Genomic DNA, 25,269 nt, shown 5'->3' with positions numbered 1-25,269 from the left:
CGATTCCTCAAGGATCTAGAACTAGAAATACCATTTGACCCAGCCATCCCATTACTTGGGATATACCCAAAGGATTATAAGTCATGCTGCTATAAAGATACATGCACATGTATGTTCATTGCGGCACTATTCACAATAGCAAAGACTTGGAATCAACCCAAATGTCCATCAGTGACAGACTGGATTAAGAAAATGTGGCACATATGCACCATGGAATACTATGCAGCCATAAAAAAGGATGAGTTCGTGTCCTTTGTAGGGACATGGATGCAGCTGGAAACCATCATTCTTAGCAAACTACTGCAAGAACAGAAAACCAAATACCGCATGTTCTCACTCATAAGTGAGAATTGAACAATGAGATCACTTGGACTCAGGAAGGGGAACATCACACACTGGGTCCTATTGTGGGGAGGGGGGAGGTGGGAGGGATAGCATTAGGAGATACACCTAATGTAAATGTCGAGTTAATGGCTGCAGCACACCAACATGGCACATGTATACATATGTAACAAACCTGCACGTTGTGCACATGTACCCTGGACTTAAAGTATAATAAAAATAAAAATAAAATAAAGAGTCAGATACTAAACTAAGCACTGATTTAATTCTTATAATCACCTGAAGAGATGAGTATTATTCCTTCAATTTACCAAAGAGGAATTAAGATTTAGAGTTTAACAATTTGCCCAAAATGATGGCCAGCAGGCGGGAGATCTGGGATTTAAACCCAAGCTTGTTTGATTCATACATCTTCAGTATTGCTTTCCTATATGTTCCTTAGGTTGAAGACTCAAGAGTTAACAACTTACAAACACGAAGGATGTGCATTATTCAAACAGGCTGTCTTCCGAAGTGCCACGTGACAATTCTGCTGATTTAGAGCTAAATGTATTCCCATAGTCATTTAGTATTCTTGCCCAAAATAAAGTCAGATAAAATCAAAGCATATGTTGGAATTTAAGCCAAGTTATTATCTGTCTTCTTCATAAATTCTGAAAAGCTTTTCCACCAAAATCAGATGTTAGGAATGAGATGGAAGAAAAACAAGAGAGGAAAAAATATAAAATTAGAAAGCACAGAGATGCAGGACAAAATGACAGGGAAAACAATGAAAGGTAAAAGATTAGTGAAGGGGGAAAAGAAGAAGAAAACCAACAGATTTTCAGATTTTGAAAGTCCTGTTGGAAACAGGCCATGAGCTATGTGAGGAGGTCAAAGCAAATTCCTCTCAAGGTTAACAGAAGATCAAAAAAGTGGTAACAATATTTCCTGACCTTGAAGTACAAAATCTAATTTTTTAAAGGATCTTTCACCTTTAGTGAAAATAGTAGCATGGAAAGTCCTTGAACAATATTGCATGCACTTTCTACATTACAGGCAAACATGAGCTCTCACGTGAATCATGCCGGGGTTGTGGGAATGCCCGGGTAAAACCAGCAATTAAAAGGCAGAGTGCATCCACCTACAAGGCTAAAGGCAGAGATGCTGATTCTTTTGCTTCCAGTCTGGCCTACTCTAGCCAATTCTTAGAAGTCTGACACACATATTCAATATGTTGTAAAGAATAAGCATCTTCTGCTCTCAGATAGACAGAAGCCAAATGTTGGCAGGGAAAGAAGTAAGAGACTTTCAAAAGTAGATCCTCACCTCACAAACACACGGGAAAAGCTTTCTATAGCATCGCCAAACAACAGAAAAGGAACACTTGGGCTAATTCTTTTCTCTAGGTTCATTTTCATTTTGTTACCTTACTCAATGACTCTTTCAACTGAATGTCTTTTCTGAAATTTCTGAGGACTTGGTTGGTACTGACAAATTTTGTTGCCTCTTAAGAGAGTGCGGAGATAGACTTTGAACTCCATTTGAAGCTGGGAGGAGAGTAGATTAACAAAGGTTTTCTGTGAAAACTTATTTCTCTGATACTATTTTGTGTGGTTTATATTCCCATGCTATAAGAAAGAACTCGCAAAGTTCTTTACTTGTTTTACAAAGAAAGAGTTAATCACTGCGTTTTTCAAGATTTCTTTTTGCTTTATTAGTGGCTTTCTGATACAAGAAATTTAAAATATTATTATTCATCTCTATGAAAATGTCACGCCAGAATTTATATCTTTATTCTATATGTCTCTGAAAAAGAAAGAACTACTTCATACCAAATTTTAATAAAATAATTACAAAAAAGCCAAGTGAGGTGGCTCACGCCTATAATCCAAGCACTTTTGGGGGCCGAGACAGGTGGATCACCTGAGGTCGGGAGTTTGAGACTAGCCTGACCAACATGGAGAAACCCTGTCTCTACTAAAAATACAAAATTAGCTCGGAGTGGTGGCGCATGCCTGTAATCCCAGCTACTCGGGAGGCTAAGGCAGGAGAATTGCTTGAACCTGGGAGGCAGAGGTTGTGGTGAGATGAGATCACGCCATTGCACTCCAGCCTGGGCAACAAGAGCAAAACTCCATCTCAATAATAATAATAATAATAATGATAATTACAAAAAGACCAAAGGGCTAAGTTTAAAAAATACACAGAATAAAAATCTAGTGAAATAAATATTTAGAAATATGTTTACCACCTTAGAGCAGGAAAGATCTTCCTAAGCAAGACACAACTTAAATGGAAAAGCGGGACAGATTTGCTTTTATAAAAAGGTAAATCTCTTTGGTTACCAAAAGACACTATCAAAAAGTCAAAAGACTATAAGAAAATATGAGCCACAAATATCACGAATAAATAAATATGTATATATATATAATTGGCAAAGTATATCTATAACTCAATAAAAATAAACATTACTCTTATTCTTCACAACAAAGATGCTTAAATTAATTACTAATCAAAGTATCTTTTAAACTCAAATCGTCAAAAGACTGATAATATTCAGTATAGATCAGAGTAATAAATGAAAGGGTACCCTCACATACTGTTAGTGGGAGACTAAATTGGAAAGGCATTTATGCAAGGTAATCTATCCACATTTAAACATATGTATCTTTCCTTCTAGGAATACATTTCCAAGTATTTATCTTTATACAGAAGACATTGTTTGAAAATTATTTGAAATAATTTTCTGAAAACGTGGTAGAAATGTAAATGTCCATTAAAAGAAGAAAAGTCAAATAAATCATAATTCGTCAATAATAATAACATTACATATTAATAGAGCAATGACTAAGTGCCAGAAACATTCCCAAGTGGTTTATATATATAAGCTTAGTTTGTCTTCATAACAACCCTGTGGGTTAGGTATTAGTATTGTCCCATTACAGATGGAAATATCAAGGCAAGAGAGGATGAGATACTTGCTCAAAGTCACATAGCTCATAAGAGGCAGAGCCGGGTTTCAGATCTGAGTAGCCTGATATCAGACAACTGGGAAATACTACTAAATAGAATGTAGTAGATAGCTAGGTTCTGATAAAGATAAATCCACAAGGCAAATTGTTACCCCCAAAAAATGCAGAACAGACTGGTATCATAATTTCCTTATGGAATCAAAAATGAAGCCATATATTTGATTGTTTACATACTGTGTGCACCTCATACAGTTAAAGTTATTTCTAGGAGTGGAAATGGTCATGCAGAAGAAGGTGATGGGAACAGCCATTTTTATGCTTATATATTTCTAAACTCCTTGAAATTTTGAAAAACAAGAATGCATTCAATTGTTAGCATTCTAATTTTTCGATGGTATTTTTCTTTAAAAAAAAGAAGGAAGGAGGTGCATATGGAAAACAGTTTGTCCTTACAGATGTTTCTACAACTGTGTTTCTGGCTTTTGGTCACATTTTTTCCTCTTAAAAGTTGATCCAAATATCTGTTAAACTCAACCTCTTAAACTTCCCAGAATTGTTTTCAGCTCATATAAAAGACTTTAACCTTCAACCTCTTTAGCTTTGACCCCACTATGTTTATGACTATTTTTAAATAGGCAGATTTTTGGTTGCTATTGAAAGACACTCAGAGATCATTTATAAGAGCGGGAAGTTGAACTGTGGGCTTTGAGTCTGGACTTAGGAAAACCCAGATCTGCATCCACAGGCAGAGTAGCTTTCCAGCCTTTACTAGTTGGAAACCTCCAACACTTAAGTAGCATAAATGAATGTGGATAGGGCAGTTTACATACAAGAATCAGAGGCTGCAGAGGAAATCTGTGCAGGCTATTAACACTGAATGAGAAGAAAGCTTCCTCTTCTAGGTTCTTCTACAGAGATTTCTTAGGATCATTTAGAGATTTCACTCTCGAGTGACAAAGCCTGCATTAGTACTTAGGAATTAGATATCATATGTGGACTTCCATCAGGAAATGTAAATAACACAAAACCGATAGCGGAAACTATCCTCCAGCGGGGTGATGAATGCCAAGCTCCCTCCTCCCTGCTGGCTCCCGTATATTTTTTGCAACCCCGTACACCATCAATGCCACAGACAGGGCTCCCAATGTGGAGCACCCTTTGAAGACTTGGCAGCCCTGGCGCTCCTCAATGCTTCCATTTTCCCTTCACATGCACTCCTACATCTTCAATGAAGACACAGAGCCAGGAAGTAAAGCGAGAGCTAAACACAAGACTTGGTTACAACACAAGGAGAGCATTCGAAGGCATGGTTGCCTATTCCTTTGGCAATGGAGCTGTTCTGGAAAATTCTTTCAGCACTACTTTGGTGAAAACTAAAATTAAAACAAACCAGAGGCAGCCTTAGAAGAAGAGGGATAATATTATGCATTTTCATATAGGGATATTGATACCGACACCAATTTAGATAGATTTGGTATACATTTTACACATTCATATTAAACATATGTATGAATAATCCCTACATAGGTGGCCAACACTAACAAAGAGGCATTATTTGTGGCTTCTGCAATTACGGTAGCTACATATCAACCAAAAAAGCAATAGGACAGTGTAAAGGCACAGAAATGAACAAGGAAAAACTGACTGGGAGAAATCCTGCCCCTTGACATCTTTATGAAAACAGGGCCAGGAGCCTACTGGACACTAGCAGCAAGAAGCTTAAACTCTATCAAGCAAGAATAAAATATAAATTCTAAGTTTACAGCAAGATATAATCCCCAATCTGGCACTTTTGCCGACATCAGAACTGAAAAAATAACATATTCCAAAACCATACATTCAAAGGTAGGGAGGTAGAAATTGAAGACGTTCACATGCAGAATAAAAAGTCAAAGTGAATCCTCCAAACTTAAACAAGGACGATTGTTTAAAACAGTGTGTGAAAATCTACATACTCTAAGACAAAACTTGGACAAATTGATCTCTTGTCTATGGCCATGACTCACATGGAATAAACTAAGAAAAAAAAAAAAGAGGTGGGACTTTGTCTCTTTTAGAAACTTAAAAAAGTCTCAGGTTCTCTCTTTAGCCACTCACAGTTTAACCATCCTCCAAATACTGTTTTCCAATTACCAAACTTAGGTAGATGGAGTTGAAAATCTTCTCTGATCATTCTGTCATTCATATGTATTGAGCACCAACTCTGGGCTAAGCACGCAGTAGATAAAGATGAACATCACAAATAAGAAAGCTGTTGTCATGGAGCTCAAAGTCTGTGCTGCCTGTTCTGGAGTGGACCGTCTAGCATTTGGTTTACAATGAATCCACAGAACAAGGAACAAAACCTGATGAAGCTTACAGACCTGCAGACCATCTTCAAAGACGACACCACAACTCACTGGCTGTATTTACAAATCCAAGTTTCACTCACTAGTTTGGAATTTAGAAATCACCTCCCCATGGAAGCAACACCATAAATAATGTTTGCAGGTGTAAGGGGTGGATCTCAGGTCAATCCATAAAGCTTGTGTTGCTCTGCATTCAGGCGTAGTGTGGTGACCCCAAGAGGTTTCTGGGGTTTGTTGCTCTGGGCCCTTCATATCAACAGCATTGAACTGTCGTTTATATTATCAAGGTTTCCATTACAGATTGAAACAGCCAAACACTCAAGATAAACCGTGCATTGCTAGGGATGGGCAAAAAGCTGTGAGTGCCTATGGGTGGACTGGCCACCTGCCTCCTGTTCCATCTGCCTCCAGCATAAGAGAATAAGGATGGGCTTAGGCCCTCCCCAAAGATGCTTAGGGAGGGAGGAATAACATTCTGAATAGTTCATCTGCATAGCAGCCACAAGCCTCTTACATGGTGCCTAGTCCTGGCCAAGGCTACACACAGTTCATACTGTTCTTACTAAGAAACCACAACCAATATATTGCCTGGTTATTTTGGGAAGCATAATAATATTTTTACATAGTCTTCTCTTTTTTAAGACATATGTTTTTCAGTGGTAATCTCAGCTCTAATAGCATTTAAAATACACTGACTCACATTAATGTTTAAATATCACGTTTTACACGGTTTCATCTGTACTAAATGCACGAACCATAACTTAATTTCTAGATCCCGAGATTATCAACTCGACATATGACTTGCAAAACAGTAACCCTAGATCAGGCTCTTTTTGCTCACATCATGCCCCAGATAGACATGTAGCTTAAAATAGAACAGTAAGCTATTCTAAAAAAAAAAAAGGTATCGGAGACAAACTTTCTAAAAATGATTTTATTTGTGTGTAGGAATGAGGGAACAAAACATACAACATATATAGTAGTTACTGCTGTAGGAAGCCATTTACTGGCTCTGTGGCAGGGTTAAGCACACTCTTTCTTATAATTCATTAAGGATGGCCTCAGGTTATACTCAGAAAACATAGAAGCTTTAGTGGTAATCACCCCAAATTGTCTAAATGAAATACTGTTTCAGCCTTAGTGCTGGAGTCTCAATATGAAACATAATTTTCTTCTCTGAAAGAAAATGTCTACATTTTTTCTCCTCCATTGCCACGTTATAAGGAGTAGGTTGCCATTTACTGGTAATTCTGCCAGTGGTTTTCCTAAACCAAGGGTGGGAAGAAGCTCCTAAATTTTGCTCCATGGATTCCCATTCAGCTTTTGCTGAGATCCCAGAAGAACCTGGATATATCCTCTCTCCGAAAAGCTCACGGGATGAAATCTTTCAAACGAAACCCTTCAAGACCAGAAACTCTACTGTTAGGAGTTGGTAGCCTCCAGTGAAATCTACATTTAGAGACATCCAGTCCAAGTGCCTCTAAGGAAGGAAAGTACCTGATAAACACGAGAATCACCAAATGCCATGGTAGGGAGCGGCACGCACAGAGCAGCCACCTAGCCTGGGCCTGGGTGCAGCTGAGACATGGAGATTCCAAAAGGTGTGCAAAAATGTGGGTAAGTTTGGTTTGCGATGTCTCGCAATACCTTGTCACACTCTGAAGGGGGCCTGGCAGTCCATGTTTACCGTAGAGAACAGTGATTCTCTATTGTGTAGAGAACACAACAACCAGGGCAAGCAGGATCAGTATCCTCCAGAAACTGTTAGAAATACCAGTTCTCAGGTGCACACTAGACCTGCTAAAGCAGAAACTCTGGGGATAACCCAGGAATCTGTGTTTTCTCAAGTTCTACAGGAGTTTTTGGCACACAGTCAAGTTTGAGAACCACCCTACAGGATGAATTAAAATCACTGTGGGGTGGTCCCTCTCCCAAGCCTTATTTATAATTGGAGAATGAAAGATCTTTCCCCCACTGAAGAAACATCAAGGATCAGCTGGCCAAGCAGGAACCAGGATGAGGTTTTTGGAGTTATTTTAAGCCCCAGTTTACCACCACTCCTCCCTGTTCATTTCTGGCTTAGAAATCTTCACAGGCACCAACAAAGGGAAAAGAGGAAACACCAGAAATAGATCTGCTCTATCCCAGATGTCAGTGTATGCTGGGCAACTTACTGCTACTGAAACATTCCCTTTCAAGTAAATAGCAATATTAGCAACACTACCCGTAATTCTAACAGACCATGAGGATAAAGAAAATCCACCTGACCTACTCTCCAACGCAAATAAAACACCACTAAACCTTCTTCACAGCATTCCCATTTAGACACTTTTAAATAGTGTCTATCTATAGGAGACCACACAAAATACAACACTAGCGTATTATCCAATACATACGTTTAACCTTCAGAGCAAATGGTTTTACATCATTGAAACTTAAACCATTAAATCACTGCTCCAAGGCATTTTTTTTTTTTATGTAACAAGAAATTTACACAAGTTTTCCCTGTAAAATTAATTTTCAATCCTCTAAAAACAACAAGTTATCTATTTTGGGTCAATTAGTGCCTCATTTTTAATCCAGCCCTGATAATTTTTCCGCTTAAATTAAAAAAAAATCTATGCATTCACGAAGCTTCCATGTACTGCCGATAGCTGTTCTTATTTTGCTTCATAACACCGTTGTTTAAATTTCAAAGAATGATGACCTGGAAAAGCAGGAGCAACACCAAAAGCATACCACTGAAGATTTGGAAATCCAATGTACAGCAGAATAGACCTTTCTGCACAAAATACACGTGTCCAGACTATCCTATCACCACTGTGTCTCACCTGCCTTTCTGGAGCAAAAGAAACATCAAGTACTATTTCTTTGTCATATCTTTATTAGTCCCTTGATAATCAAGAACCCATTTCTGTCTTCTGGGACAACTGTTGTCTTGGAAAAGTGGGTAGTGCTGAGTAATCGACATTATTTTGTCCTGTCTTGATTTGTAGTATCAAAGTCTTGTTGCTATTTTTTTAGCCTTAAAACTTAATCATCATAAATCTAGCCGCTTCCTTCTTTAGTGGTAATTAGCATTAGTCATAAGCCAAAAATGATCCACATAAGAAGCTAAATAAACACAACCCTTCTTACCTTTCATGCCAAACTTGGAGTGTCTTGCCAACTTAAGCAGAAACAGCATTACCAAAAGGCAAAATCCCACCACAGACGCAATCACCACCACAGCATAGACCTAGAGAAAGGAAGGGAGGGTAGTTATAACCTTGTTAACTAGTTCCCTATAATCACATGGTGATGATGATCATGATGATAATGATACAGGCAGTTCATATTTATTGAATGCTTATCACTTGTTCTTATAACAGCCTTATGTACACCAAATCACTTAATCTTCAACAACCCTATAGTGAAGTATGTAAGATCTATTATTATGCCTACAGACATAAGTTAAAGCTTTTAAAAATGGCTATCCAATTGGCATTTTAAAAATATTACATCTCTCTCTCTCCATCCATCTAAAGAGGAAGGAGAGAGAGAAAGAGAGAGAGAGAATATGAAATATGAACGGCAAAATACTGGTGATTTTTCTGTGTGCGTGTGTGTGTGTGTGTGTGTGTGTGTGTGTGTGACGGAGTCTCACTTTGTTGCCCAGGTTGGAGTGCAGTAGCACAATCATGGCTCACTGCAGCCTTGACCTCCTGGACTCAATCTATCTTCCCACCTCAGCCTCTTGAGTAGCTAGGACTATAGGTAAACACCACTATACTTGGCTCATTTTTAATTTTTTTGTAGAGATGGGGTTTTGTCATATTGCCCAGGCTGGTGTTGAAATCCTGGGCTCAGGGGATTCTTCCACCTCTGCCTCCCAAAGTTCTGGGATTACAGGTATGAGCCACCGCATCCAGCCCGATAAATTTTGAAGCTGGTGAAGAATAGATTTGACTATTCTCTCTACTGAAGTGCATGTTTGAAGACTGTTCATAGTAAAAGGCTTTTTTAAAGGTTAGCTAGTGTTGCTCTTAGAAGTCAGGGTACCCTGGGAACGGTGAGTGGCACTGGAAGGGAGCAGGAGGGCACTTTTGGGGTGAGTTCCACTTGTGAAAGCCCATAGGGTTGTACATTTATGATACGCACATTTTCCCATGAATAAGATATAAGCCTAAACAAGTTTAAGTAAGTTTAAAACTGTAATTGCCAGGTGTAGATGACACATGTCAAGAGGGTAGATGCAGATATATGTGAATCCTGTCCCATCCCTGAGGTAGAGATGACAGAGGTACACATAGAAACGCGATCACTCTGCTACCGCTGCTGACCAAGGCATGATGCTCCTCTAAGTGCATCTTAACATTTCAGAGCAAAGTTCTCAGCAGGACTATGTGTCTCCTTCCAGTCTTACTCAGCCCAAAGTCCTGCTTCCAAAAAAGGTTGGCTTCTCTAAACCAGGAGTTGGCGAACTTTTGCTGTAAAGGTCAGATGGTAAAAACACTTCAGGCTTTGCCAACTTTGCAGTCTGTTGCAACTAAGGCTCCAACTCTGCCGGTGGAACATGAAAGCAGCCAATGATGATATGTAAACAAATGGGCATAACTGTGTTCCAATAAAACTTTATTTACAATGACAGCAGCCGGATTTGAACATAGTTGCCAATGCCTACCCTGAGACGTCTTAGAGAGCCATTCTGGCTTAAGAATCTGCATAACAATTTTTAAGATGGATATTATTGTCCCTACCCATAGTAATCATTAATGCTGTTTGTCTAATATTTCTGGTTTTCTTTGTGTTTCTCAATGTAGGATACATTTCCTGACTTGCTTGTGGTTAGGTGGTTCATGTGACTAGTTGAGACTTGTGTCACTGCCAGGGTGTAGAACTTCACTTCTTGTCCGAGATCTTAGTCTTCGTCTAAGGCAGTGTTTCTCAACCAGGGACGATAATATTGCCATCCAGGGGACACTTGACGATTTGGGGTTGTCACAACGAGGGGGAAAGTACTACTAACACCCAGTGGGTAGAGGCCAGGCATTATTAAACATCCTACAGTGCCCAAGACAGCCCCCCAAACAAAGGATTATTTATCCCCAGTTGCCAATAGTGCCAAGGTTGAGAACCCTGCTCCACCTACTCCACAGTGCTCTTTATCTCTGCCATAAAAAAAAAAGGCTAACTTTTAAAAATGTGGATGCTTTGTCATCCACAGACCTGGAACAAGGACAAGGCTAAACAGAACTCCTAGCCAATATGTGAAATGAAGACAGAAAGAAATCTTTGTTGTTTTAAGCCCCTAAGATGTGGAGGTTTTGTCACTGCAGCATAGTTTATTCTGACTGATATACTCATCTCATAGTGAGAGGCATTGGAGGGTAGAGATTAAGACCATGGGTTCTTCCTGAGTATAAAGTCTAGATTCCTCACTTATTAGCTGTATGACTTCAGAATTACTTAACCTCTCTGCATCTCACAATCTTCATGTGTAAGATGGAGAATACAATTATTCTACTTTGTAGGTTGTTGTAAATCCTCAATGAGTTAATGCAGATAATGGGTTTGGGACAGTATCTACTATAATATATAATAAATTAATGTTAGCTATGATGATGATGAAAAAAACTAAGATTTAGAAAACAATTAAATAAGCAGCTCACAGTCACACCTCCTGAGCTTGGGAATGGAACCAAGTCTGCCCGAGTATAAACCCTGTATTTATCCACTACACTGCCTCTCCAAAGCATGTGGTTGAGAATGAAGGCAGGAAAATAAAAACATATGGCTAATTCTCCCAGGACACCATCTTGGATGTCAGATGGGAAGAGCATTAAGTAAGTCACAGAGCACAAAAAGAGGACATGCAAAGCACTTGGCCGGTGTGGGGCAAAGATGTGATCATTCTCCTCTCTGGTACTATAACAGTGAGTAGATCCCCCCAAAAACGCTTCTGCAAATGTTTGAGTAGGACTTTTTTTTTTCTTTTTCTTTTTCTTTTTTTTTTTTTTTTTTTTGAGACGGAGTTTTGCTCTTGTTGCTTAGGCTGGAGTGCAATGGCATGATCTCGGCTCACCACAACCTCCACCTCCCAGGTTCAAGTGATTCTCCTGCCTCAGCCTCCCGAGTAGCTGGGATTACAGGCATGCACCACCACACCCAGCTAATTTTGTATTTTTAGTAGAGACGGGTTTTCTCCATGTTGGTCAGGCTAGTCTTGAACTCCTAACCTCAGGTGATCTGCCTGCCTCGGACTAAGTCCTGGGATTACGGACGTGAGCCACTGCACCGGGCCAGTACAGACTTAACTCTGTCTCTGCAACCAATATATGAACAGAATGGTAGCAACTCTTACAAAGTTAATTATGGATAAACTTAACCATTTCACTCAAGCTGACCTCATGACTTTGGGTGTTTTTTTAAAATCTTTATTTCTAACTAATGTTTTCATGAGAAAGAGATCTTCGTATTTTAGCTATAAGTTTCTTTACTTTATTATTAAATTGCAGACTTCTACAGATAAATGGAGAACACCTAAATAAACAAAGTCAAACTCCATTTCATAAATAAGAAAATTAGGATGGGGGAGGTTAGATGACTTGGCCTGAAAGGCCCCCAACCATGCAGCAGTACACGCAGCAGTACCACAGTACAGTCTCTTCCCTGCTTTGGACAGTCCTTAACTGGGATTTAGGAGTTCTGGATCCCTTGTTTTTACCAGTCATGACAGCTAGAACAGATGCTTCACTTACCCAAGCTTGCACTTCTTCATTAGATAGCAACGTCTGCCCTGGCTTCTCTACCTATTTATAGAATGTGTAAGTCAACCTAGAAAATGGGAAGTGGGCTCTACTGCTGAAAAGCACTAAGGATCTGCAAACACATACTTAAAGCTACCGAAGCCATTCTCAATTTAAATCCTTTCATAAACAAGGATACCTGTGACAATGAAAAGAATAACTTACTAAAAATCAGATTGTTTGAGAAATACAGAGTTTTGTGTGCCTTGCATGTGTTGAGGTGGTTTTTACACGGGAGATGAACATGGGTGAGTTTGGTTGGTTGGTTGGTTGGTTGGTTGGTTGTTTGACTGCTTGATGGTTTGGTTTTCATCTGAGGATATTTCTTAGGATAGAACAAGGGAGATCTGCTCTCCCCTGCAAATCCAACGAAATGCCGCAAGAGCACTTGTTGGACCAGAAACATTTTTAACTTTTGTATCTGCTTCTTGGTTCTCAAACTCTTCTAATCTAATGATCCTGCCTGTGATCAAGAACTCTTCATATATAAAATATCTGAACCACATATAATTGTAACATTTTCTTTAAATTCTACAAAACACAATATTGCGCCTCTCATACAGATTTTAGGAGCCTCCCACAAGGTCATAATAAACAAGCTTACTGATCTTGCCTTCCAGCAACTATACTATAGATGGAGATATGCCAATCAGGTGCCTAGATTTATCATCTGTATTAAAAAAAAAAAAAAAAAAAAAAACAGAAGGCTGGGAGCAGTGGCTCATGCCTGTAATCCCAGGTGGCTCACGCCTGTAATCCCAGCACTTTGGGAGGCCAAGGTGGGCAGATCACAGTTCAGGAGATTGAAACCATCCTGGCTAACATGGTGAGAACACGTCTCTACTAAGAAAAATACAAAAAAATTAGCCAGGCATGCTAGCAGGCGCCTGTAGTCCCAGCTACTCGGGAGGCTAAGGCAGGAGAATGGTGTGAACCTGGGAGGCAGTGCTTGCAGTGAGCCGAGATTGCGCAACTGCACTCCAGCCTGGGCGACACAGCGAGACTCCATCTCAAAAAAAAAAAAAAAAAAAAAAAAAAAAAACCTGGAAAACTAAAGTCAACATATAATTTTGTGTAATTGGGCTTAATACATGCTACATACACAAACAACTTTCTTACACCAAGAAATATTAAGTGGATTGGTATGATAGTTAAAAACTAAAATGATTGCATAAGGCAGGAAGCAGATACCATTCCCCAGTTGACTTACTATGGTATTTGTTCTTGCTATTTCAATGTAATGCATATAGTCATCTATGGAAGCGTGCGTGTTTGTGTGTATATGTGTGTGCATGTGCATGTATGCATACCTCTGTACTAGATATGCATAAAGTTGCAGTTGCACTGCACCTGTTTATGCACCTCCCATTTCCACTCTCGTGGCCTTGCTTCAAGTATATATCAAATGTCTTTATTGCTCTATCATACCCCTAATGGATCACCCCACTTTCAATCCCTCTGTCCTATACTGTTCACCGCAAGTCTAGCCAGTCTGCAAAATGTACTGGGTGCCCACTAGGTTTCAGCTAGTATTCTGAGGGCTTAAGGAGACAGCTGTGAAAAACACTGACCAGGTTTCCCCTACTAAGAGTCTTACTAAAGAATCTAGAGAAGAGAAAAATACTTTAAACAAACAAATAAATGGGGTCATTCCAGGCAATGATAACTGCTCGGAAGAAAATGGAAGGGGGCAATGACTGCCTGCTGGCCACCTAGCTGAAGCCACACGATGGCCATCAGAAAGCAAATGCCTGGGAGGGGGAGTCACACATAGGAAGAGCGGGACTGGAGCACTGGAGAGAGCATGAAAAAGGCAAGTGGCAAGCAGTGAGAAGAGTGTGGGAGATGAAGTCAGAGAGCTCGGGAAGGATGAGGTCACCCAGGGCTCATAAGCCACCATGAAGAGTGTGGCTTTCATATGAAAAGTTTTATCGCAATTGCAGTGAGAGGGCTCTGAGAATTATAACAAAAAAAAGAAGTGATCTGATCTGCGCTTTACAAAGATCACTCAGGCTGCTGTGTGGGAAAAGACCAGAAAACCCAAGGGTGGGAGAGGGAGATGTGTTAGGAGGCTGCGTGGTCATGCAGGAAAGAACAACTGAGGCAAACTTTCTTTGTAAAGGGCCAGAAGTAAATATTTTCCACTTTGCAGGCCATACGGTCTCTGCTGCCACTACTCCACCCCCATCGGAGCATGAGAGCAGCCACAGACAGTACGTAAATGAACACGAGGGACTGTGCTCCAGTAACACTCTGTTCACGGACAATAAAATCTGAACTTCACAAAACTTTCAGTGTTATGAAATATCATTCTTTTTTGTTGTTTTAAACCACTTAGAAGGTAGAAACCATTCTTAGCCTGCAAACCATACAAAAACAGGTGGTGAGCTGGACTTGGCCCGTGGGTCATCATTTGCCAGCCCCTGGGTTAGCCTGTGACCGTGGCAGTGGAGGTGAAGAGATATGGAAAGATTTGGAATTTATAAGGAGGCAGAGCTCACCAGAAGCGCTGTGTGCATATGACAATGAGGAAAAGAAACAACTGGAGAAAGCTGTCGGGTTTGGACCAGAGCAACTGACCATAGACCCCTGGGATCATGCAACTTCCCTCTTCAATGGCTCTTCACTGCGCCAAAAATCTATACACCTGAGACTCTGTGTCAAGACCTACAACCTGGCCACAATCTATATCTCCAACCCTGCTGTCCTGCACACGCCTTACCCTCCAATCAAGCACCTTCACCATGTTTCTCCACCTACAGGCTCCTGTTCACATGCCCTCAATGCCCTTCCCTTCCATTCCTGTATGTCAAAATCCCAACCCTCCTGCACAGGCCATGCAAAAAGTCACTTGCCCCACAAAGGCTCCTCTGAGTGTCCCAGCTCAGGAACAAAGGAACAAAACATCCGCTTCTCCACTTCTATCTCTTGTACTGCATTGCTGTGCTTCTGTTTGTATTCGAGGTGCTAATATTCACCTCTAGGGTCTCTGATGAATTCTAAATGGCTAATCTTAATTTTGTTCATATTATTATATCCCCGCCACTGCCAGTCCCTTTCAGAAGCTACTGGATTCCTTACATCTAGTGAGCAGTCAAAATTATATTAATAATTTAAGGAGACGGGTATGAAGGTGTAGTCCATGAATGATAAAGCGGGGTTCTTGCTCTTCTAGTGATACCTTTCTAAAGCACAGATAATTGAAATAGGAACCACTAACAACTAAAAGTGGTGCACAAAAGCAGCAAATAAGTCAAAGGCCGTATAACACCTTTATCACTTTTTTAAAGCCTTTTTATTAATTCCTCCAACCTTTAACACCCTATTTACATCTGAACAATAAAAATGTCTTATTGAAGCAGCTACATTCCTCTAACATGGAGGCATCCAAAACGCTCAGAACCAATTCAGACACCTATTTATTCCACTCACCGAGAGATGTTCCCGACCGGTTTTATCAGTGACGTCTGTGGAAGGGATTTCATTACTTCTGTTTGTGGTGTCCCCGATGTCATTCGCTGCAGTTCCATAATCTTAAGAGGGAAAAGGGGGAAAGAGAAAGAACATGAAGTTATCATTAAGCTGCCAACAAACACAAGGCCACAGTAAGAGCCAGAACGAAGCAAGACAAATCACAAAGATTCCAAACCCCCGACAGCCTGGCTGTGGAGGGACGTGACCAGGCTGCTGAGTTCAATCCATGGCAGTGCTGAGACTGCACAACACCCACATTTTATGCAATCCAGACCTTTACATCATTGTCTTGTTGGTCAGCCCTAAACCTGGTTCAGGGATTTTTCTTTGCACATAAGCATATAGCCTTTTATGGATGGCATATTTAAAACAAGTACGACAGGGAATCGATCATCTATGTGTCATAGATTTATAGACCTGGAAAGGTCTTTGGAGACAGAGCATAACTGCCAGTTTTACCACTGAAGAATGTTAGTGGAGGAAAGTTACATGACTAGGTGAAGGCAAGAAGATGGCAGAGCTCACATGTGACCCCAGACTTGAAATGAGCAACAGTGATTTCCAGGGCAGGTGCAACTTATTTGCACAAAGGGCAGAGACGTAAGAGGAGATGTGGAACAAGCAACAGTATGAAACTTGGATCCACACGTAAACTTTTTTGAACAGTTCTGAATTGCCAATATTTCAGTTTCAGAATGATTAAAAGGTAGACCCGCACAATACTTAGAATTGTGAACGCTCAGTTCTCATTTCACCAAGTCGCAAATGCAGTTGCTGCCTTCTGGATCGATTTTAGTCTACATGGGTCAGGACAGAAATAATGGCTGTTTTTCAGGGGTTGTCAAAGTTTTTATTAGCAATATCACATATAAAAGGTCTCAGGAAACTCTTGGCAAACTCATTACAAACAATGAGGTTTATAATGTTTGTATTTTAATTCTAAATAGGTACACTGCCTTCAATTTCCATCCTGAAAAGGGCACCTCGTTAATGCAGCCCAGCTAAACTTCTCAGAATCATCATGCTGGCCTCGGGGCAACCAATTTAAATTGTATTTTTATTAGCAAAGTGTTCCTTTGTGAATAAAAAATAACAGAAAAAAAATCTATTTTCTATGTGTTTGCTGTTTCATTCTTAACGCCAAAACCACATTCTCACCATTTTCCTTTTGAATATCTTAAAGTTTACTAATTTTGAACACTAATGGATATCCTTTATTTGGTTAGCTTTCCCTCTTCATGTTATAACCAACTACATCTACAAAATTTAAATCATTCAAGTGTCTATAGTTTAATATCATGACATTTTGGCCCAAAGATCCAAAGTGGGATCTGAGGCTAACAGGAAGATGACATTTTTAAAGTCTCAAATTAACTGGGAAAGGGTCAAAAATGTAATTTTAAGATGTAAAACCACAATACAAATGTATTTCTCTGTGAAACAATTTGAGAGATTCTTCCTTTAAACTCTATCAAGACAAATACAAACAAAACAACACACAAATCATAAGCAAAAAATCAACCAAACCACAGCTTGGAAGAAATATGTCTTAACATGCACAAGCAGGTAAAGACAATATTACTCTCCAAGTTAAAATTAGCTCAGGTTAAATACACACGCATATAATAAACATACAGACAGGCTCATTTTATAAAAAAAAATAAAATATCAATCTATATATAAATGTAAAATTAAAGAACAGAGTATTTTACAGAAAAATATATAAATATAATGTTTTAATCAATCTTTTAATCATTCCTAAATTTCAAGCCAAATCTTGAAATGTAGCCTTCCACTTCCCCAAACAGTGGCTTCCTGGCTTGGAAATCTGTTAAATATGGGTTTTCACACCAAGGAAAACATCCTTGGCATTCGATCAAAACAGCAAAGGAGAGATGCAATATTTCATCAAAAGCAAATATAGGCCCAGTGTAGTGGCTCACGCTGGCAATCCCAGCACTTTGGGAGGCTAGGGTGGGTGAATAATCTGAGGTCAGGAGTTCGAGACCAGCCTGGCCAACATGATAAAACCCAGTCTTAACTAAAAATATAAGAAGTAGCCGAGTGTGGTGGCATGTGCTTGTAATCCCAGCTACTCAGGAGGCTGAGGCAGGAGAATCACTTGAACTCAGGAGGTAGAGGTTTCAGTGAGCAGAGATTGTGCCACTGGACTCCAGCCTGGGCAATACAGTGAGACTCCATCTCAGAAAAAAAAAAAAAAAAGGTAATATAGTAGACTTTGGTTTCTTTCCTTCCACATTCCTAAGAGAATCCCTTTTTTTTTTTTTTCAAGAGGTTAGGCCTATTCACCTTTGGGGAAGCTGACTTAATGTCTGGGGGTGAATTTAGTCACTGAAGGGATAATCCATCCCTCTTATCAGTAATAAGGGCAGGAAAGGACTATAAACCAATCGCGTCTTGAATTGGATACAAAGAGGGCTTGACTCTTGTCTCTTGGGAAGTTCTCTTTCCTCGAGGACGCCTTCAGGAGCACTTCCCTGTCTCCCGTCCATGTGAATGGCAGCAGCTCCCCCGTGACACTCTCTTGTAACCATAAGGGGGCCAGCCTTCAGTGAAGTTGGCATGGTGGGCAAAAGAGTGTAGCATGAAGGGAACTTGGGTCCCTGACGACGTGGTGGAGTTGCTGCTTTAATCAACCCTAAATCAAGCCCTACCTTTGAGGTTCCTGTCTGTGAGTCAAACACCTTCATTATATAAGAAACATCATTTTGAATTGGCTTTACTGTCATAGCCAGAAACTGATATACCTCCCTTTTCTTGGTAGCCATGGCTTTCAAACAGGTAATTAGTTCCCAATTAAGGAAATGTGATGTCTGTTACAGACAACGGAATGGATTTACTACTTCCAAGAACAGGGTATGAGAGAGAAAGTGCTATTTACGGGCACTGTAAATGTCAAGGGAAAACGGCCATCAATATTGAATGATTTTTGAAATACTATTTTGGCCTATGTCATGCTTAAAGTGTATATTTAACTGAGCTTAGAAGAGTCTTCTTTCAGTTGATTTATTTCATTACAGACAAACATTTTGAAAAAGAAATACAAAGTAGAAAACATGATAGCTACCTTCATAAATTACATCAGGATAATTTGGGTTTGCACCTAAAAGGCAAAACAGAGCAAAGATCTGTAAGTATGTATTTTGGAGTCAAAAAATTACTACCCTATGCCAACTAAAATAAGCTAAACATACATTGAGGTTTTGCAATTTAATAGACTGCTTTTACAGGACAGGTAAACAAAACTTGAAGTTCTTGAGTTGTTCCATGTTAACTCCGTTCCCCTCCCCAGTTCTCCCACTTTCATCCCTCCAAAAACGAAAAGAAATCACAAAAAAATCACAAATTGCTTTGAAAAAATTTCAGCAATCAATGAATTATTACCATTTTTCTTTTTTTGGTACTGTTCCTATTATACGATCGACCATTTTCATTGCAGTTTTGGTATTTTTATTCCAGAGACAGATAATTTTCATACCACTTTTGTTATTCTCTGATGGTTTGAGGGTTACTGTCAAGTGCGTAGCAGGGCCATTTGCGTTCAGGAGCATATTATTAACCACCCTGCATAATGTTATCTAAAGCACAATTTTATTCTCCACCTTATCTTCAGGGGAGTTTCTAAGGCTGAAGAAACCTTTTTTATGCCCTAACACAACAAAGAAAAATAAAATGTACTTCCTCTATTGAAATCGTTGATGTATAAGAAGCTATAAAAAATGGTATGTCAGAGAGAAATGTAAAAGTTATCAATTTAATTTTGGGGGATGGCTCTAAAGTCACCAAGATGATCAGAATATTCTGCTTTAAGGTATTCCTATGAGACATGCCAAAATATTTTTTTTTAACTCAGCATCAACAAGAACTGGTAACAAAAACATTTGCTACTTATTCTCCAATCAGAGCTAACTGGGTCTCTACATGAAAGTCTACTTGGAAATAAAATTAAATTTTGTTTTAACATTTAAGTGATTGCAAAATGAATTTCCAAAGCTATTTCCTATGCTTTTAGTCCTCACTTGCCATGTGAAACAGTAAAACTTGTAAACCATAAAGCTTACTCAGTTTTCATTTCACTTCTGAACCCTTAGCAGGAAAATGCCATTAAAGTAAAGTGAAATGAGCCAATTTTCTGTTCATGCATTCCCCAGCGAATAATCAAGGTTAGTCTAAATGAAGAACCAAATAAAAGTGGCCCCAGTGTTCAAATTAGAATGTTAACGCATTTCAACTAGAAAAATATCTATTTTAGCAGGGAAAAAAATGAAATGAAATGAATGGCTGTGTACTTCCATCCAGGGATGCTGCATACTGCTATATGGTGTATGCTTTGCACAACTCTAGGGAGCACCTTTCATATTGTAGTCCACGTGAATAGCACCACTTGAAATTGTGCAGTGCACACCCTGTGCACCTGTGCAGTCACATGTGATGGGAAATTGTGCTGTGTACACCCTGTGCAGCCACATGTTATGGCACTGTATCAATGTATGCAAAGTCATTGATTCCAGTAAATTTCAATCACATATCGAAGAGTTTTATTATCCCAAACACCATTTCAAACTCATTTTGAGTTACCATATGTGAATATGTCTTGTCAGGGTTGCTTATAGCTGTTATAACACTCTGAGAAGAGTCTTGAAAGCTGTCCTGCAGTTTGAGGACTAACTCAATGAATAAAGTGGCAGAAAGAAGTCCCAGTGGCTGCCCTCCTGATGTCACTTGCAGGGGACTCAGTTGTCCTCTGAAGTCCTCTCCCTTTACAAAAGCCCTAGACCAAATGGTGTCCCCCTCACCATGGGAATTTACTACCCCTGCTGCAGGAAAGATTCTACAAGCCCAAGAGGGCAAGTCAGTCTTCAAACTGCTCAGTAATCCATTATTTTAGAAGATTTCACTCATCCCTCTTCCCAATGTGCCTTTCAACACAATCTGAGATTTTCAACTTCAAATCCAGCCTTCCACGTCATCATCACTATATATTTGTCTTGCAGGAAGGTAGAACCTACTCTATTTCACAATTCACATTCTCTGATTTGGTTTAGAATTTTTAAATATTTGGATATAAGTATGTGGGTCTTCATTTGCAGTAGGGGGGCCAACCATCCCAGACTGCCAGGAATTAAGAGGATTCCTTTCAAGTTTTAAAATGGAGACACTCCCAGCCAAATTCTTCCCATCTGCCCAGGACTGAGGGCTTTTTTCTGGTTGTGGGGCTTTCACTGCTTATCCTGGGAGGAGTCGGCCACTGATTTGTTCTCAGGCCCCTATGGACCCCCACACATGTGAGAGAAGGGCCTGTGGTCACCATCGCTTTTCCACCTACAGCTCCATGAGAAAGTGGAAAGCCTGAGGATTCAGAGGCAGATTTATCTCAGCCACACATTTAAACGGCCTCAGAGACTATGAATGACATACAGGTTTAATCTGCCACGTTGCAGAACAGGAACCTCCAAACACAATATCCACACAAAGCCCCTAGGAAGATTCAAGAACATCACATCTATTCACTGTAACAAATGTTAGGTATGGAAAAATGGAATTTGGGGTCCAATCGTAAATAAAGACGTTAGCCCATAATCTAAAAAATAGGCCAGGGCAGGGTGCAGTGACTCACACCTGTAATCCCAACATTTTGGGAGGCCGAGGTAGGCAGATCACCTTAGCTCAGGAGTTCAAGACCAGCCCGGGCAACGTGGCAAAACCTCATCTCTACTAAAAATACAAAAATTAGCGAAGCATGGTGGCGCATGCCTGTAGTCCCAGCTATTCTGGAGGCTGAGGCATGAGAATCGCTTGAACCCGGGAGCGGTGGTTGCAGTGAGCTGAGATCACACCACTGCACTCCAGCCTGGGCAACAAAGTGAGACTCTGACTCAAAAATAAATAAATAATTTAGTTATTTTATTTAATTTAATAAAAAATAGGTCAGTGTCCATCCAGACTTATGACTCATATCAGTGCATGCCTTTCCTGCTAAGTTCACCAGCAAAACTGTTAGGCCATATCTAAACTTTGTGAAAAGCACTATTTTTTCCTAACTTCATCCTCCCAGATGTATGACAAGTACTGTCACTTTGCTTTTATCCGTAATAGCCAAATTTAGTGTAAGATTATGAAACTCGCAAAAAGACAAAGTGAGACGAACTATAACAGGGTTGCTTTTATTTCTCCCAAGCATACTGCACTACGTCTGACAAAAGTCTACTCACCACAACAAATGAACACCTTTCACTATCCAAAGGTTTAGTTAGACTGGCACATGAGAGGATGCACAGACCTAATGTTTATGAAAAGCGAGGGTCACATTACTCCAGCTGACCCCAGCTCATCAAGTATTTTGCTTCCAGCAACTTCCTAGTTTAGCAAAACCTCCCATGATATTTACACTCCAACAGTAAGGTAATTATTACCATCATTTTAAATGTTGACAGAAAAAATATATCACTTTCTTTTTCGACTTCTAGCAATGGTCAGATGTTGAAAATGTCTTGCCTTTTTAAAGTCTAATTTCTAAATGGTTCCTTCATTACATACTGTTGCACACTGTTATATGCTAAAGTTAGGAAGCCCTGTTGGAGAGATTCAGGACTAAAAGGTCACTGAGGAAAGACAAACACCAGCTATGAGAAAAAAAATCCAAGGAAAAGAGAATTAATGAAAGACAAAGAAGCTGTATCTGACTTGAGCCGTGGCCTGAAAGTGGAGTTGTGAAAGGGTTATAATGATTCCTTGAGTGCTGTCCTAGTAGTGCTCATCAAATCGGAAATCTCAGATTTAGGTAGCAAGAGGTAGCATCAAGCCTTAAAGCTTCAGGTTGGGAGATGGTGGAATAACATATTGAAATCCAGGAACTCTATTCAACCCACTGGAGTTCCAAATAAGCAGCAGACTGCCTGATCCCCACAGCTCACTGGGGTGTAAAAGGTGCAACTCCTCCCCTGCTGAAAGAGGTTGAAGGCCAAGTACCAATGTCTGCACATCTGATGGTCAAATCCTGTTTTCTGAAGAATGCGTCGAGCATCCTAAGGTGCCATATTCACCTTTACTTTGTTCTTGACCTAAGGAATGCTGTCAAGAATTACCGGAAGGGAGTAGCCAGTCCATGGTGCAGCCTAAAGTGCCCCAAGTGGGACCACTGAAGGTGGAAAGAGATGGATGGAAGGAAGGCTGAAAAACTGCCTATTGGATACCATGCTCACTCCCTGGGTAAGAGGTTCAGTCACATCCCCATCCTCAGCATCACATAATAGACCCACGTAACAAACCCGCACATGCACCCCCTGATTCTAAAATACAAGTTGAAAAAAACAATAAAAGAACGATAGCGACTGTATCACAGCCACAGCCGCACTCCTGACAAAGCTTCCCAGGGAGCCAGTGAGGTCTGCGCCTCCAAGAGGCACATGAGCCCTGAGGGCATTTGGGCTTCCACACATCAAAGATGGAATCACTTTGTTCTTTCCCCAACAGCATCAAACCCAAGCACTGCACCATCCTCCTAATTCCATGCAAAATAACCTAAAATAGGGCCTTTTTATTTCCGTCGTCTAAACTCACTTATAGTCATGAATAATCTTATGACTTTATGTAAATCTTGATGAGAGAGAAAACATCTTTATGACATTTCAACTGTTAAGACTCTACAGTTGAAGGAAAAACACGTTTGTAGGATAAAAAAAATAAATTGTGGGAAGAGAGGTAGCCTGACAGTAGGGTTCATTTTCCACTCCGCTAACAAGATAAAAAATAATGGGCAGGCCAGGAAGACACATCTGTTTCCTTCCTTTAAACTTGTAGTCTCCCTCTCATGCTCTACCAAAAAAAGAGAGAGAGAAAAGAAAAGACTTTTCTATCCATTCTATTTGCAGACTCTATTTAATGTGATCATGTGATCCTGAAAAAAAATATTTCAAAGCATTCCATATGATAAGGCAATTACAAAAGATTTGTTCTATTCAGGTAAACTGTCCTTGCTTTGCCGACAGTGTTTTCTCACTCATAGGGAGATCAGCCTTTTGATTTTCAGGTGCTTCTCCTCTTCTCTTTCAGAAAGGCAGGCTGAACTCAGCACCTGAAATCGGCATCGCAATATGTAGGTTTCCTTTCTGGCTGAACCACTCATTTGCTATACAGCACTGGGAGTCTCCACTTTTTCTGTAACAATGGAGCCTTCTAAAAGACAGGAGAAGATAATAGCATTGGCTCTGGCAATTCCTCAGGAGCTTTGGGAAGCGTAATTAACTAACATTAGTACTCCTGAGGCATAAGGAGCTATTTAAGTATAAATCTTAATTATCATCATTCTGAATCTATGGCCAAATCGTTCTCTTCTCAGTTATTTAAGGCAGAAAAGCAGACATAACTTTCTCTCCTTCACCTCCAGGACAAGAAACAGGTCCTGACAAAAGACCGAAGGAACAAACAGTAAAAAGCCAGGAGAGCTTTATTTAATGCATAACATTTGGAGAAATTTCCTCTCCCCTCGTTCTTTAGACTAAGTACACCAAATCTAAATCCACCAGTGTGGGGCATTCTAAGTGCCGCAGAGAGCTCTAGTTCATCCAGACGTCATGAATCTTTCGATAAAACAGCGCGGAAGGAGAAGCTGTGGGAAAAGCTCTTCCAATATTTATAGTTTGTTCCTGACGCGCATCTCGCATAGGAGACAGGAGATCCCGAATTAGGAAGCGCAAGTCACTGACTCCCACTGCTTGTGTGAATGGGCATTCTTGAGCTGTGACATTCTTCCTGAATGAGTGGGCCACAGAGACACTCTTTATGTGCTGCCTAAAGAATGGTAAGCTTTAACACGAGGGTATTTTATCATCTGGTGCTCTGGTTAGGTTTGTTCCAAGCCAAAGGGTTAAATCACTTGGGTAATGATTCTGAACAGAATCTACTTTGCATCAACATGATGTTCACATTTATGGGACTAACTGGACTTCAAAATTCTTGCTACTTGGACTATCTGATCAGAAATGCTAACAAAGGCTCCAGGTTTCTTCCTCACAACAAATCATAAGTGATCTCTCTGCCATGAATTTCCGCCTCAAATTCTACTTAAAAAGAACCCTTCATCACTTCTAATCTCCACTCACTCTCCATGTACACTTTCTGGTTCATGAAGGGATTTTCATATGTAGGATTGAATTTCAATGACTGACATATAGTGGATCAATTTCATCTTAGACAAGTCTTTCTTTTTGGCTGGTAAGCTAAATAGGATACATGAGAACTTTTGAAGAATCCTCAGATAACCCCACCCTGTGTGTGTCTACGTGCCTACAACTACTGTCTCTACTTTTTAATTCATTCTCCCTAGCCTTCTTCTTCTTCTTT

At 40.0% G+C, this 25,269-nt stretch overlaps 1 protein-coding gene across 26 annotated transcripts in view; it reads right to left on the bottom strand.

Annotated features, from left to right (window-relative positions):
* The window catches only part of NTRK2 (neurotrophic receptor tyrosine kinase 2), a 365,115-nt gene that overhangs the window by 272,810 nt on the left and 67,036 nt on the right, over positions 1 to 25,269 (bottom strand). For 20 of the 26 annotated variants that reach the window (XM_005582046.5, XM_074017737.1, XM_015437337.4 and 17 more), the window contains 3 exons: positions 18,995 to 19,030; positions 15,865 to 15,965; positions 8,783 to 8,882 (listed from right to left, as the gene is read on the bottom strand). In XM_005582046.5, the coding sequence (XP_005582103.3) occupies positions 8,783 to 8,882; positions 15,865 to 15,965; positions 18,995 to 19,030 (237 nt within the window). The remainder of the gene's footprint in view (positions 1 to 8,782; positions 8,883 to 15,864; positions 15,966 to 18,994; positions 19,031 to 25,269) is intronic. The other 6 variants (XM_074017735.1, XM_074017739.1, XM_074017744.1 and 3 more) reach the window with 1 other exon arrangement.

This window comes from Macaca fascicularis, chromosome 15, assembly GCF_037993035.2.
Source record: "Macaca fascicularis isolate 582-1 chromosome 15, T2T-MFA8v1.1".
Classification (NCBI taxonomy): Eukaryota; Metazoa; Chordata; class Mammalia; order Primates; family Cercopithecidae; genus Macaca; species Macaca fascicularis.
This window is presented reverse-complemented; position numbering and strand designations above follow the sequence as displayed.